Raw genomic sequence first — 16,990 nt, 5'->3', positions numbered from 1 at the left:
TCTTCTACAAAGGCTTTGATATAATATATGGGGTTTTTGTTTTTTTTAAGTGAGCGGACCTTTATTCTTAGAAACTTGTACCCCCTTTAGCAGAAATTATGCCAGCATTGCATTTGTCCCCATTCTGACTAAAGCTTTGACGCCTCTTTCAGTTGCAGGATTATTGAGGGTTTTATTGCTTTTCCTTCCCATTTCAAATCCCTCCATTATATCACCGTGATCTTCAAAACTGCATAGGCCATTCTTTTTTTTTTCCCTTCTATTTGAGCCATTCCCTGGATTTGTTTGTACGCACGGGATCATTACTCTGAAAGCTCCACTTCCAATCCAACTTCAGTTTTGGGTCTACTGGCCTCACATGTACTTGAACCATATTTTGAAATGTTGAGGAAATCACAGCTGAAAGAATTCATGAAAGGAATTCATTCCCTAAGGCAGCAACGATGCTTTAAACCAACCCAGCACTGTGCTTTATAACAGCTGCAAGCTTCTTTTCCCGAGGTCACATGTCTGCCCTCATGTTTCCGTTGCCAACCAGTGCGTTGATTCCTCTGTGGAGAGAACATTACCCCAAAAGACCTGGGCTTGCCTCATGTTTTTAATGTCAAACACTAGTTTAATAATCTAAAAATCTCTTTATTGTAGTGGGCTTTAAGACAAACTGCTGGAAGAGTTATTTAAAGATGCTGTGATGAAATTCTGGTGCTCTGGGCCCCTACTCTGATGGACCAGCCAGTTCTGGACACATTATTGGTCATCTGAAAAGACTTTTAAAAACCTGAATCAAACACAGTCACCCACAGCTTTAGACATCTTTAGAGTTTGGCAGGTTTGGCGATTCATGTGGAACTCTGAAATCTATGTGTTAATTGCTGGGCAGCACTTATTTAGTGTGATGGATGTGTCTGTTTTTTTCAGGTTGCTTAAATCTTAATAACAAACCATCTCTTTTATGTGTCATTTATCTGATCAAGTGACCTTTAATAATAAGAACATGTCTGCTTATTCACACTGGAAGGAAGATCCATCCAATTACAACAATATTTTGTAAATATTTTAATATTACAAATTTCATTGATGAGTTTCTTTTTATCATAGTAATGTTGAACTTGACTAAGATATATTAAAGAGTCACAGCAGATCACAAGACTGTCAGGATTTTTTCCCACAAAAGAAGCACATGATAAGTGCTCCTCTTCTTTCTTCTGCTGTCTTTAGAGGTCACTACAGTAGATCATCTCTATTCCTACCCTAACCCAGCATCCTCCTCTGTCACCCCAGCCCTCTGTGTGTCCTCCTTCACTTCATCCATGAACCTCCTCCTCTTCTTCTACTGACTCCATATTCAGCACCCTTTGTCCAGTGTATCATTATCTCTGTACATGTCCAGATCATCTCTCTAACTTTATCTGCAAAGCGATCGACCTGAGCTGTACCTCTGATGTACTCATTTCCTGTCCATAACCAGATGATAGTGTGATACTTATTATATATAGTGTTCTGTCTCACAGTTCAGGATGTTAGTGCTGAAAACTGAGCCATCTAAAAATGGTATCTGCTTGGTTGTTATACCATATATTTTATTAATGAGTACGAGTACACGAATACATCTCACTGGCATCGAAAACCTTTTTTGCACAGGAAATCTGGTGAAACTTGTGGTATTTACTGTTTGTAAAAGATAAAAGACAATAACAGAGAAAGATTCAGTCTTTTGATATATTAACATTAGGCCATAGATGACCGTGGTTTGTTTTTCCATGCGGGTACACGTTATATGAAATATAATTATTTTAATAGAAAGCTCATGCCAAAATAGAAGATCTTTTTGATTTTTTGACAAGATGACTCTAAAGCCACTCAATCGAATTTGACCGGTGGAGCATGGCCAAAAAAGACCCCATAAAATATTAGTGTATATATGGACATTTCTCTAAAAAAAAAAAAGGAAAAAAAAGTCATTTTTTAAACTGTAAAACCTACAACACCCCCCCCCCCCCCTTCTCAAAACTCTGTGAAATGCAGTTTTTTACGATGTACAATTAAGAAGAAGAAAATCGCTCCCAGGTGGGGTCTTTTATATTTTTAGTTTCATATCACGATCGTTTCTAATTTAAGAATAAATGAAACTATCTTCACTTGAGCCTGTTATTGCCAACCACCACCAGCAGATGGCAGCAAACACTGCCCGCCTCTTCTGTTCTTGTGTGTTTACTTATTACTAATAAATACACAAAGCTGCACAGGGCAGATGACATATGGTTAAAATGAGCTTGTTCCTCGTTAAAAACAACGTTCTGGAGGTGTTAACACAAACTGCATATGTCATACACCCTCCCACCCATGAGATTTTTTTTTTTTTTTGCATATCCCGTATCAACTTGTCAAAGCCAATCTCGCGCTATTTATCACGGGCTCTCCCTGTTGGTGTCAGGTCTGATGCTGCAGGCAGCTGCTTGCTTCCTGTATTAGCCACAGTCCTTTTCGCCGCTTGAGAACCCCACACCCCGGACTGTATCACGGACGGATTTACTTTTCGTACCCCGCCCTCTCGCTTAGGGAAACAAGCCGAGTCGGTGTCCCGGTGTAGCTGCCGGTAAAAGCGTGGCGGGCGGCCCCGTGTGCTGTGAGAGGCGGCTGCAGGTTCGGACTGAGAGGCGCAAGGCACGATTTTGCAGGAGGTAGCGCTAGTTAGCAGGAGCAGCTAGGTGGCTAATGGCTAGCAGCAGCAGGTAGAAAACCAAGAAGAAGCTGAGTGACAGAAATGTCTACACCTCGAATTCTATAAGTCAGTTAAACCGAAGAAGCTGTCTGACATTTAAAGAGCACATCGGGGTGCTAGGTTTTACCAGATTAACTAAGTGACATGCTTCCGAAAGTGCACTAACTTAGCTAACGTTAGCTAGCCAAGTTATACTAGAGCTGATCCTGTTGCTTTTTAAGACTGACTTTCACACGAGGGAAAGGTTAGGCTAGCAGCAGCCCAGTTCACTGCAGTTTTGTGCTTCTTTTTTAATTTTTTGCCTTTTTCGTTCATTTATTTTTAAATTTTGGACAAAGTCGATTCGGGTTGTTATTGAAATGGGCCCCAAAAGAAAACCCGGTCCCCTTAACATTACGCCCATTGGAGAGGGACAGGCCACCTCCAACACCATTGATGCTGCATCTGAGTAAGTAGCATTGCTGTGGCTTGTGATTAATTGTGTTAAACCACTGAATCATGAATTGCTTTGTTCTTATACCGAGGTAATTGGCTGTTACTGGAGTTGCACAAGATTTCGTGTCTGCACCACCGTATAAGGAGGTGCATATGTTAATTCTCACTCCTTTTAAGGAACTCTGCTAAACCAAATGCCACCTCCTTACAGAGCCAACCTCGAGGCCTTACAGAAGAAGCTGGGGGAGCTGGACCTGGATGAACAGCAGAGGAAACGGCTGGAAGCCTTTCTCACCCAGAAAGCCCAGGTTGGGGAGCTGAAGGATGAAGATTTCGAACCCATATGTGAGCTGGGCGCAGGAAACGGAGGGGTGGTCAACAAAGTCCGCCACAAACCCTCGGGCTTGGTCATGGCTCGGAAGGTGAAGAATGATGATTGTTTAACAGCTGTTCTCCAAGTGAAAGTAAAAAAAACTGCATTCCACTTCAAGTCTAAGATGTTATCAGTGCACCATGTCTGGAAACGCCTCTTTCTGGAGAAAGACAAGGGAACTGAAAATAATAAAACGGTTACAACAAAACAGTTAGTTTTGAAGGCAAGTTCAGAAACAAAAATGTTTCAGGTAAATGTCAAAGATACGCCTGAGGTATTTTATTGGCACCGCCTGAGCTGCATAGCTCAGCTTATCAAAGAGCGCCGACACAGTTTTTCCATTGTGAAAAGTTTTGTTTATATTACCTTCACTTTTTTTTAACGGCAAACCCTAAAGGCATCCTTATCACAAGTATCATCTTATCTTGTGTGCTTTTACGAAATATATTTGCCATTATGTTACACTTTTTTAGATTTCCTTTCACGCTATCAAAGTGTAGTTTCATACACTAAATACTTACCTCTTAGTATCTATCTCTTTGTGGGTATTTAAGCATGAATGTAGTAAGCTATCCAGACTTCATACAGATGTGGCAGCAGCAGTCTAAGCGAGCTCAGGCTTGAGGCCTGTGGATGTTAGTTGAACCTTTGTTGAAAGTTCTTCTAAACTGGAGACATTCCTCAGAGATTATGGTCCATGTGGACATAATGGTATTATGAAGCTGCTGCAGATCCATGATGTGAATCTTTGGTTTCACAACATTTCGAAGGTTCTCTGTTAGATTGACATCTGGTGGCTGTGGAGGCCATTTGACTGCAGTGAACTCACTGTCGTGTTCAAAAAAAATAGGTTGATGTGATCTTTGTGACATTGCATTATCCTGCTAGAAGCAGCCATCAGAGGATGGTACACTGTGGCCATAAAAGGATAGACAAGGTCAGCAGTTATAGTCATGTAGGCTGTGGTGTTTGAACAATGTTTATTTGGTACCAAGGGACTCAAAGTGTGTGAGGAAACTGTCCCTCACACCAGCAGCCTGGACCATTAATACAAGGCAGGATGGATCTGTGCTTTCTTGTTGTTTACACCAAATGCAGAAATCAAGACTTATCAGACCAAGTCTTCTACTGTTCACATTTAGTGAGATGTGCAAGTTGTAGCCTCAGTTTCCTGTTCTTTGCTGACAGGAATGGTACCCGCTGTGGGTTTTTGTTGCTGTAGCCAATCTGCTTGAAGGTTCAAAGCATTGTGCAGTCAGAGATGTTCTTCTGCATACCTTGGTTGCAATGAGTGACTATTTGAGTTACTGTTGCCTTCCCATTGACTCAAAGCTCTACGGCCATTGCATCAGCAAGCATTTTCGCTCAGAACTGCTGCTGCTCACCGGATATTTTCTCTTTTTTGGACCCTGGAGATGGTTGTGTGGGAGAATCCCATTAGATCAGCAGTTTCTAAAATACTCAGACCAGCCTGCCTGGCACTAACAACCATGACAGACATGTTCACAGTCACTTTAATCACCTTTCATCCCCATTCTTATCATCTGAACTTCAGCAGCTCGTTTTGACCACAAGTAAGATAACCTTTAACCTTTATTAGTCCCACACGTGGGAAATTTGTTAATACATGCCTAAATGCACAGAGTTACTGCTGTTTGTTGCTGATTAGCTATTTGTGTTTTAATGAGCAGTCGAGCAGGTGTGCCTAACAAAGTGCCACAAGTGTAAAAAGAGGACTTCAGATGGTGTAACTGCATCGTCTGCATGCAACTTAAATTAAAACAGTATTTCGTTTGTGTTTTTTCTCGTCAGTTGATCCACCTGGAAATCAAACCTGCCATCAGAAACCAGATTATCAGAGAACTGCAGGTCCTGCATGAATGCAACTCGCCCTATATTGTGGGCTTCTATGGGGCCTTCTACAGCGATGGAGAGATCAGCATCTGTATGGAGCACATGGTGAGAGACAAAGATTGTTAGCTGCAAGTTCTGTGTGAGACTGGAATCGATTTTGTGAATCACATCATCTGAGAATTCTAATGTTGTGCAACACACACGTTCCCACAGAGCTACAGGCAGTTTTGTTTGTCTTAACATGGGCTGTTTTGGTCTCTGCAGGATGGCGGATCCTTGGACCAGGTTCTTAAAGAAGCCAGAAGAATCCCAGAAGAAATCCTTGGAAAAGTTAGCATAGCTGTGCGTACACCATTGATGTTTTACTTTGTTTGTTTGTTTTTGTTTTGTGGCTTTAGGTGTTTATTTATAGGCTGTAAAATATGATTCACTTCACACATCTTCCCACGTGAACTGTGGACGATGTCAGGAGAGTCGGGCCTGATAAGTTTCTGAAATTGATCACGTGACACAGCAGGTCAACATCAGACACATTTTCACTCTGGTTTAGATGAGTTCGCTCCCTGACGTTTTGAGGCAGGAGTCACTGCATTTATATTTACTAGAATAATTTCTGCTTTCTTTTCTTAATCTCCAAAATCAGAGCAGTCAGACTCTTTGGAAGCTGGTGGTTAAAGTGTATTTAATGTCGACTTTGTCGAACATTCACGTTCTCACATCCCGTCAGGTAATGTTTAGAAAGATTTACGGCTGGAGGTGATGTGTGAAAATAATTATGAACTCAAGGATTTTAAGGCCTTTCTGACCACAAAGCAGATTTTCTGTTATAACTGAGAACTTCATACCCTATTTATTACACAATTTTAAACATGTCCACTAGGGTAAAATGAAGAAATTCAAATATTTTATATCCAGAAGATCAAAGGAAAACTATTACAGTTAACATTGAAGTGTGATGTGAGATGCTCTGCACAGCACTTAAGGTTAAGAGATAGTGACCGTAGTCACATACTGAGCTAAACGAATCCTCTGTGTCCACCTGTAATTGTGGACAGCATATGGATGTATGCGGGATGCTTAAATTTTGACCACAGAGGGACTTAATCCAACACCTTTTTCTTTTGAAATATAGTTGCTGTTTGAATTTGGCAGCAATATAAACAAAAGGGTTGTGCCTATTTTTGCATGTGTGCTGTTCTTTGTGGTTTTGCTTGTGGTTGTGATGTTGCTCAACTAGCTGTGTGTTGTCCAATAATGCATAAGTTGCATGCACAGTAGAGTCCCGTGTGTGTGGACTCCTAGATTGTATGGCTGTAAACTGAATGTTTTGGGGGTTTTTTTCCTTTACAGGTGTTGAGGGGATTGGCATATCTGCGAGAGAAGCACCAGATCATGCACAGAGGTAATGCTGTCCTTGAGTCCCAATAAATTACAGTTGTGCTCAAAATCTCATTTGCAACACTTTCAGATCTCTACAGTATAATAAATCCCAAATATGGAGTTTATGAAATCACTGTGTTACAAACAGAATTATTTGGGTTTGAATAAAATATAAAAAATGTGGCACGTCAGCCTCATTTGATAATCGGTTATCAGTGTTTTTGTGGACACTTCTTACAGACATCCAGGAGAGATTCAGACCATGGATTATAGTTTCTTAAACTATAAGATAAAGCTTTTTGGACATTAGGTCTGATCGGTATTTCCAGATGTCTGAACTTCTTCGGTTAGTGTAACCACTTGAAATGCGCCACATCCAGTCGACGGGCGCCAGTAGTATCTGTACTTCTTCATTTGAATTTGTATTAATTGTCTTCATGACTCTCCCTTCACATGCATCAGCATCTTAAGAGCTTTAGCACACTTGTGCACATACGGGACCAGCTATTTTTGGGGGAAAATAACAAGTTTCTCATCAAGGGAATTTGTAGAATAAACATATTGTCCTTCATGAAAACATTATTTGTATTCATTGAAATGACAGGTCACAGCATCTCAGGCAGGTTTTTCTCTGCACACAAGTGAGGACACATGGGTGTGCTGTTGTGAAAATTACTGAGAAAGGGAGCAGCAAGAAGTGCATCGTGCAGTGAAGTTTCAGTGCTACAGGGTCGGTGGTACTCCAGGACAGAGTTGTCTGTGAGCTCAGGCGGTAATTACAGCCTCTCAGATGTGATTATAGAGCAACCGCACCCTGTTGACCCCTCCCTCCGCGTCTCCCTCCATCTTTCTCCCGCTCTTTCATGCCATTTCTTTCTCAGTCTCTCCTCACGTGTCCTTGGTCGGTGGGAGGGGGTCATACACCGCAGAGGACAGATTGCAGGGCTCAGTCCTACACCATTATTTTGCAGGATGTTTTTCAGCGATGAATTGGATATGTGGAGGACTGGGCTTGTTTACAACAGGGACTCAGCAAGAGCTGGGAGCTCTGTCCATGCCACCCGTGGCCTGCACCGAAGACTGTAGTCCTGTTTTCAATATTTCTATGAAGCATGAACGATCTGTATTTGTACAGGATAGGTTCATGGTATTGTCTCACATAAAAACTGGGACACAAACAGTAGATGCACGTAAATGTTTTCCCTTCATATATCACAGTATTCTTGTGGGAGGGAATCACCAGAGAATCGCTTGAGTCATTTTTATTGCTGCAAAGTGAAATTGTGAAGTGGACAGGCTGATCGGACAGCCTAGGTCAACTTGTATGGACGAGCATGTATGGACTACAGTGCTATTGCACACATTTTGAATGTGAGACATGAGTCACCAGTCATCTGTGAGATAATGAGCTGTTATAGACACATATGAATCTGCAGCCCATGACGTCCATGCGTTGCAAGTAATGCATTCTTTTATGCTGCACTCTTTCCTTAACTTTGAGCGTCACTTCTCTCCAGAATCCAGAAAAGGTTGTGATGGGATAAAATGTGATGCCGTCATGCTTCTGAGTTCCAGAAGGTTGAGCATGTAAGAGAAATCCAGAAGATTGTGGTCGCAAGTAGGATTGTGTTGCTTTCTTGGCTCATTCTGAATTGGAAGATACCAGGATGCCAACCTAAGTATGTCGAGTGTTGGTTGGCTTCTTTGGTTGAACAGATTTAACTGTGCCGTGGTCAGCTAATGTTATCTCAGGATGGCCGAACGTGAGATGAGCCTTTGTGTTCGTGGTTTTCTCAGATTATTTTTAACGTTCGCAGGAAACTTTTTTTGCTTCTTTGTCCCATCATGGTGAAATCTGAAAAATAAGTTCTCACGTTTAATTTAAATGTGGCGCTTTTCTGATGCTTCTCATCAAAGCACAGATTTTTATTATTCTACTACTAAAAGATTAAATTTCTATCTAGAGGTTGCATCATAAACTATTGATATTTGGTGTCCCTCTTTTTATTATCACACAAAATATCAAAATGCTGTGCTCTCACTTCCTACTCCACACTCATCCCTCATCATGTATAAGCACATAATGCTAGTTTCAGCGACATTAAAAGTCATGTCATTCTGTCAGTCAAACTTGGGTCAGATTTATGTTCCTTATAGCTTCAATTACCCCAATGATGGAGAGAAAGAAACAGGCAAAACAAAATAAAAGCAACCATGATAGATGTGCCTTTTTGGTCATGTGCAGTTTTCACGAGAGCAAAGCAGAGAAAGGTGACCTGGGGCTCGTTCAGACATGAAGCAAGGGGGGTTTACAAACACGTTCACAAAGCTCTATAGAGTTCAGTGCAAAAAGTTTTAGGAAATTAAGATGTTTAAATCCTTGCCCATGTCGCAGTACCATAGGGTAACCAGAGACATAAACAGCCAGAGTCTTAACGAATTGTCTTGGGCAACAAAAACGACAACGTGCAGCAGCTGCTGTACCCTCCACATCTTTACATCTTCGAGCAAGTCGGGGATTAGGCACAGAAATGCACAGAAAAACATGTTATCACCATGTCTGCAACAGACACACTGAAAAACTGTGCGTGTGTGTGTCAAGGAGTAATTATTCTATTTTTAAAGGTACAAGGTGGTCACACCAAGTATTCATTTGTTTTCCTTGTTCTCTGTACTTTGTATTTTTTATTTATTTATTTATTAATGTTCATGGTATTATTTCTGAAAATGACAATTCCTAAATGTTTTGCACAGAAGCGTGCAAATCAAAACACCGGTGTAGCAGTGTCTGCTGTTTCTTTAGGTATAATTTGGTTATAAATCTCTGCCTTCTCTTGCATACAGAAACTTGTAAGCCAAAGGAATGACAGATGAAACACAGTATGAAGAAGAGCCTCTTCTTGTAAATGTAATGCGCATTTGTTTTTGTCCATGTCCCCTCTGCCATGTAGACGTCAAGCCCTCCAACATACTGGTCAACTCTCGTGGGGAGATCAAGCTGTGTGACTTCGGTGTTAGCGGCCAGCTCATAGATTCCATGGCCAACTCCTTTGTTGGAACGCGCTCCTACATGTCGGTGAGTCAGCTCTGCGCGCCTGCGCCCCCACCCCTTTTCCTCTGGCCCTATCCCCACTTTCCTTCTCCACTCTTCTTACATGGCTCTTGTTCTCTGGTCCCACCCTCTGCCTTCCTTTCCTCTGGCCCTCCCTCACTCCCCTGCCAAGAACCAAGGGCTGTACCCAGGAAGGGCTCTTTGGCAATGAGGGAGGCAACTGTGCTTGAGCTTTCTCGTCCTTTCCCCTCACTCTTAGACACCTGGTGGGTGCGGTGCCAAAAGCTGCTTGTGTGTCCCATCCTACTCCCAAAAAAGCACCTCTGGTGCAGAGAAGCTTGCCCTTTGATTGCAATTCCTAAAACACACACATAGGCACGCACACACCTGTCCTTGCTCACCCCTAAATCAGTCCAAAGTTGCTGTCCACTTCCTGCCAAACCCTCTTCTCTGTCCTCTTGCCCTAACCACACCCCACCTCTGCTTGCCATAACACCCCCCTCCTCTTCTCTTCCCACTCCTCTCCTCCACTTCCTGTGCCTTCGCTGCCCAGCCCTCTCTCCTGCTTGGCGTCTTGGCTTCACCGGCTCTCTGTGACGTAGTTATGTGTTTCTCAACAGCCGGAGAGACTGCAGGGCACTCATTACTCGGTTCAGTCTGACGTGTGGAGCATGGGTCTGTCTCTGGTAGAGCTGGCGATTGGCCGCTACCCCATCCCCCCACCAGACGCCAGAGAACTGGAGGCCATCTTTGGACGGGCCGTTATGGATGGGGCTGAGGGAGAGCCTCACGTCAACATGCAGAGGCCTAGACCACCCGGAAGGCCTATAAGTGGTATGAAGGGCAATGACACACACACGTGCCTATAAACTTATGCAGATTACTTGACATTAGATTAGATTTGAGCTCATATTATGCTTTGTGGGTTTTCTCCTCCCTTTAGTGTCTTGTTTACGGTTTTGTGTATGCAAAAGATTTGTGAAGTCCGCAACGAAGGGAGTTACACTCTCCCAAAAGCTCCTAATCTTACCGAGGCCAGTGTGTAACACTTTTCCATAATGCTTGACTAGCAGCTACTCTGGCGTGGCCTCGTGCAGTGTATGAGTGGATGCCTCACAGTGAACTCTGAAATATTTTAGCCACAAGCAAATCGTGGCAAATTTTCTGTTGTTGGCTTTAAGAACAAACATTAGTCTTTATGCACTCCTAGCATCTGAGGAACTGGAAGCCCAGCGGGTAAGGGTTTTGGGGTTGTTGTTGTTGTTGGGGGGGTTTTTTTGTTTGGTTTTTTTTTTTGACAATCCTGTCCTCACAGCAGTGGAAAAGTTGGCATGTTAATTGGCAGTTTTGGCTGCCAATTAACATGCCAACTTTGACTCTACTTTGACTGTATGCTCAGAGCTGACTCACAGGTCACAGCTATGTCAAAATCATAATGCAATGGACAATCAGAAAATGTGGAAATTTGAAGATGGTGACTTTTGACAGGGTGAGGGTTAGCCTTTTGTGCAACTGGGCTGTCTATGTTCACACTTCCAATGGTATACATGTTTTTAACAAAACCCCCACAGTGCATTCATAATTCAGCAACAGTAATGCATGAAATCGTTTTCATGCATTAACCTGTCTGGCGTCCACAGGAGAATAGAGCAATCACGTTCTGGTTGTGTGGTCCAACTCTGGAATTTTGAATAAAGCCAAAAACATCTTTATTGATCCTCATAGGGAAACATATTCTCTGCACTTAACTAGTCTCTAGCCTTGATGAAGAGCTTACATGACAGCTGAGTCGTCCAGTAGAGATGACTGGGCTCACAGTACCTAAATTTAAAAAAAAAAAAAAAAAATGGTTATGTGCAAACTTGAACTTTACATCACAATTCCCCAAATACACATGCAGACTTCAGGAATGATTACTCAGCCCTGGTGTCAGCTGTTGGTGTCTGCAACAGAGTATAATGGCTGCCTTAAAGAGACAAGAGCTCATACAGAGCTTTTGGCAGCACGAGAGCTGCTGTGTTGTTGTACAGTTTGAGAAAATGCACAGTAAAATTAAAACTAAAGCATTTAAACGTATTCTAAAGAAGACTAACCAGAGATTGTGTCTGTTTCTTTTCCCACAGGATCTGGGATGGACAGTAGACCTGCCATGGCCATCTTTGAACTTTTGGACTACATTGTCAATGAGGTCTGAGCAATGTCTGTTTTTTCCACAGTATGAACAAACACTCACATCTTTCCTCAATCAGTGTATAATCTTTAACTCTTGCTTCCTCCTCAGCCACCCCCCAAACTGCCGCTTGGTGTCTTCACCAGTGACTTCCAGGACTTTGTGACAAAATGGTGAGCACCGAATGTGACGTTTGTCTTTTTCTCAGCTCATAAAGAATTATGAAAGGAAGCTATTCAGAAAACTGTGACATTTCCAAATTGCTTCACGCACCTGTTGCAAGAGTTGTTTGTAATTAAATGCATGCATGTAGTTTTTGTGCTTGTGCAGGTTTGAGGTGGTTGGGAAACAAGTCAGCACCACACTCGGATAAAGATCCCGTCTGGAATAGTGATAAAAATAACGTTTTTGCCATAATAGTCCAGAACAGTATCTACTGTTCTTTACCTTTTAAAAAGTCTATGAATACGGAGATATTGTTTCAGATAATTGTTGCACATGTTTCTACATCAGTCTTGTGTAAAGTCTATACTGCACTGCGGCTGATGTCAAAACTACTAAAGAACATGCGTGCATACACGGTAAACTCGTGTTTTAAGGTGAACTCTGAAACGGAACAAGGCCTTCTAGCATCTAACCCTCTGCATATACATGGTGAACGACATGCATGCAAAGGATATTTTACTTATGTTTAACATATTTATCTCATTTTTGTCTGCAGCTTGATTAAAAACCCAGCTGAGAGAGCGGATCTGAAGATGCTCATGGTGGGCCCCTAATATTTATTAGAATTTAATTATTTTTAATTTGATACTTAACCCATCTGTTTTTTGTTTAGTTTTTCTGATAACAATAAAAACTGAAGTTTCATTTTTCCTTAGAGTCACACATTCATCAAGCGATCAGAAGTGGAGGAAGTGGACTTTGCCGGCTGGTTGTGCAAAACCATGGGCCTCAACCAGCCCAGCACTCCCACCCGCGGCGCCGAGTGACCGGGCTCCCACGCTGCCCTGCCACGTCTCGGGAGCTCTGTGCATACACGTTAATATCCTGTACGTGTACGCACAGAAGCTCTCACACATATTGGCACTTTTTTCTTGTTGCTATAGCTTCAAACAGTTTTTGTTCCCCCTCCCCAGTTATTTCTTCACCAGCAGCAGGGCCCATTGAGTCATTGTACTGTAAGACCACAGCTTCACCACGACAGTGTCGAGAGCAGCCACAGCTCATTTTTCCACACTGCTACAGCGGATGTAAAGCACTGAAGGGCTGCCAGTGTGTCAGCTAAATTTGCATTGACAAACTTATTTTGTATTGTCAGATATTCTGTATTAACCTTTTCTATGGCAATGGGTGATGGCACATGGGACTGTATTGTATTAAATAACCTGCTGTAGAGATTTGGTGAAAATCGTAGGGAAATCCAAGCATATTATCTACTTGCAAACTCGCGATTGCTTTTATTGAAGGTAAATGCAGCTACTTTAATTAGAATCATAAATGCTAAAAGGTTCTCTTGCAATTACCTCCAATATAATAATCGAGTTTGAGAGTAGAATCCAGGGCAAATGAGCGTGTAAGGAGTCATTTTCACTTTTTTGGCAAATGAACAATGTCACAAACCAAAGAGGGTACTCACGACTACTACTTTTTTTTTCTGATGGCTGATGTTTTTCTTGTGTGCAGATTCATGAACAGTATGAAACTGTAATTTGAATGTTCTCATTTTCTTAGTCAGTGATCTAAGTGCTGATTGACATCATTTCTTCAGCATTTATTTCAATTTGCATCCCACACTCGGTCTCACATGAGAGGACACACATGCCGTTATATGCCAAAATGTGTTTGACATTGAGGAAACAAAAATGTATTCATGGGACGATATAGCATGGTTTATTATCTTCTAATACTGTATGTGTATTTGGTTTCCCAACTCATGATGGGGATGATTTGGTGGTGTTTTTATCAGAATCCTGAATCTGCAATGTTTAAGAAATTTCAGTCATGTTGGCTTATTTGACATTTTCTTTCTCTATGTTGTCTGTCTGTACTTTCCCCCTGAGGTGTTTATATTTTCACCGTACCGCTACATGTGGCACTCTGAGCTTTCTCCTTGGATGCAGCCAACCCGGAGGCTCGGTCTTGAAAGATTTCGGTTGAATTATTGCTAAAATGCTTTTCCTTGTGATTAAACCCAGTTAATTTTGTTAAAAGTACAACCTGACTTCAAGTGGGACATCAGACTTCTCAAGTCATACAAAGGGTCTGACCGAGCATTGTAACCCAGGTCAGTATTGGTGGTGGTTTTACTTGCTATCCTGCTGTCTTGCTAGAGCTCTTGTATCCTCTGCTTATGGCTGCCCTTTCTTATCCCCTCCCCCCACCCCCCAAAAATGTGCATTTGTAAAGAGCAAAATGGATGCATTGTCACCTGTATGTGTACAAAGCTATATACAAAAATTACAGTACTATTTTGCAGTCTTAATACACAAATCCTTGATTTATGTAAATGACAAGAGTCATTTTATTATAATATAAAATGTGTTGGGTATGGTTATAATGTATAAAAAAAAAAAAAAATTAAAAAACAAGATTAAAATAAAACCTATTTGTGAATGTACTGCAACATTTCCTTGTCATTTATAGCAGACATTAAAGTCCGCATTATGCATCCACACTGGCTGGCCACTTTTTTAGGTACACATTGCTAATCCTGAGTTGGACCTTTTTTAAATTTCACACATGCCTTAAATAAAGAAACTACAAATTCTCATCATGGGTTATATTATGGGATATATTTACATGATGGTGTCATTCAGTTCCTGTAGTCGTGTTCTACTGATTCCGAAAGGTGCTTTATTGACTTGGTACCTTGTGACTTTCGAGGCTATGGAGTGCAGTGAACTCATGCCGTTCAAAAAAGCGTGTTGGTATTTTTAACATGGTGTGTTATCCTGTTGGAAGCAGCCAAGATGAATACGCTGAACATGGATGGCAACAACAGTCATTCAGGCTGTAGCGTTTCAGCGTGGCTCAAAGTGTGCCAGGTCATGACCCCCGCCTCCCCCACACACACATTTACACCAGCAGCCTAACAGCCTAAACTGTTAACGGCAGGATTCTGACTGTACCATCCGAATGTTGCAGCAGAAATCCAGACTTATCACAACAGGCAACATTTTCCACTCTTCTGTTGCCCAATTTTTGTCAGTTGTATCCTCAGTTTCCTGTTCTCAGCTGACAAGAGTGGCACCCAGTGTGGTCTTCTGCTGCTCTAGCACTGCTAAGTTTTGTGTTCACAGATTGCTCTTCTGCACACCTTGGAAATTAGTTACTTTTATTTTCTTATAAGCTTAAAGTAGTCAGGCCTATCTCCTCTGACGTCAAAAAAGGGTGTTTTCACCCAGATAACCGCTGCTCACTGGATATTTTCTCTTTTTCAGACCGTTCTCTGCAATTGATGGTTGTGTGGGAAATCGCAGTAAATCAACAGTTTCTACAGAACTCAGACCAGGCTGTCAGGGAAAAATCACATTGCCATGTTCAGTCAGTTAAATCATCTTTCTTCTCCAACCTGGTGCTCGGTTTGAGCTTCAGCAGTTTGTCCTATAACTTCTTTTCTAAATGCACTGAGCTGCTGCCATGTGATTGGCTGTTTAGATAAAGAGAAAATGAACAGGTGTGTCTAATCAAACTGCCTGTGAGTGTAGTCCCTTTAATCTGAATAGTTAAGATATGCAAACTATGCAGCCAGCTTTTTCTTCAGCTTTTAATCATTAATTTTAAAGAAATTAGTAACTAAGGATTAAAAAAAGGTGAAATAAAAATAAAATTTGGCTACATGTTTACAAAATCTTACTTTTGGTGCATAGTCTGAATTTTGAGTTGCAGGTAGTAAGGAGGATTGGCCTGATGGCTTCAGTATTTCTTAATTATTGCCCGTGGAGCTGTTATTTAATCACGTGTTTGAATTTTCAGACAGTCAGTGAACTGATGAACATAGAATGGGATACTTGTTTCTGATTGGCTGACAGAATTCCGTACATCAGTGCTGGTAACCCTAGCAACAGTGCCCGTGAGTGGGGATAGCCTAGTTAGCTAACTTTGATGGTTAACACATAAATGGCGACTGGAATCCAGGCTGCTGAATGCTGACTTCAGCGCGGTAAGTTTTATTCTTGATATTTTTTTTATGTAATTTTTAAAAACATTTAGGGCAGTGTTACTTTGGCATTGAGAGGAAGATCAAAGCTACGGTAAAAAAAAAAAATAATAATAATTAAAAAAAACCCAAAAAAACAAAAAACGGAGGCAGAAGTAACTTAGAGGCCGAGCACCGCCTCTTGGCTGCTCTAGTTCTGTTCAGTTCAGTTTCTATTTATATAACCATAAATCACAACAAAAATCACCTCCATGTGCTTTATATTGTAAGATAAAAACCCTACAATCAGACGACCCCCTGTGAGCAAGCACTTGGCGTCAGTGGGAAGGAAAAACACTCTTTTAACAGGAAGAATCTTCGGCAGAGCCAGGCTCCAGGCTCTATTACTTCTGTTCCACTGTATTTGGTATGCAAATAATGTGCATTTTATTCTATATTATTGAATTTAAAGCTTTATTTACTTATTATTTTAGAGATTTTAATGTATTATGAGTTTTTTTTAGATAAACGTACCCAGTATTACATGAGTAATAAAAAAAAAAAAAAAGGTGTCCACATTGTTAATGAACAATTATGCATAATTTTGAAAAGGCCCATTCCCCGTAATGAGTAAATTTACTTTAGATATTTAAGTATATTTTCATTCTAAAACCTGTGTACTACTACATGTGTATGAAACAGTTATTTTATATGAAGCACTTTTCTGGCTCTGCCAATTTTCACGTTATAGGCACATAGCTGCACATGAGCGTAAAAAAACACAAACAATGATTTCTATCCTGCTTTTCTGCACTGTTTGTTTCTGATCTAATATTCTGATTTCCTCTGGGTCACCCACATTG

At 41.3% G+C, this 16,990-nt stretch overlaps 1 protein-coding gene across 1 annotated transcript; it reads left to right on the top strand.

Annotated features, from left to right (window-relative positions):
- The first annotated feature begins 2,408 nt into the window (after positions 1 to 2,408).
- Positions 2,409 to 14,599, top strand: map2k2a (mitogen-activated protein kinase kinase 2a). The gene is made up of 11 exons (XM_063467883.1): positions 2,409 to 3,170; positions 3,369 to 3,579; positions 5,343 to 5,489; positions 5,649 to 5,726; positions 6,735 to 6,786; positions 9,716 to 9,840; positions 10,437 to 10,650; positions 11,940 to 12,004; positions 12,098 to 12,159; positions 12,708 to 12,753; positions 12,868 to 14,599. Exons 1-11 carry the CDS (start codon positions 3,082 to 3,084, stop codon positions 12,976 to 12,978), a joined length of 1,200 nt encoding a protein of 399 aa, XP_063323953.1. The 5' UTR covers positions 2,409 to 3,081; the 3' UTR covers positions 12,979 to 14,599.
- The last annotated feature ends 2,391 nt before the right edge of the window (positions 14,600 to 16,990 follow it).

This window comes from Pelmatolapia mariae, linkage group LG23, assembly GCF_036321145.2.
Source record: "Pelmatolapia mariae isolate MD_Pm_ZW linkage group LG23, Pm_UMD_F_2, whole genome shotgun sequence".
NCBI classification, from domain to species: Eukaryota; Metazoa; Chordata; class Actinopteri; order Cichliformes; family Cichlidae; genus Pelmatolapia; species Pelmatolapia mariae.
This window is presented reverse-complemented; position numbering and strand designations above follow the sequence as displayed.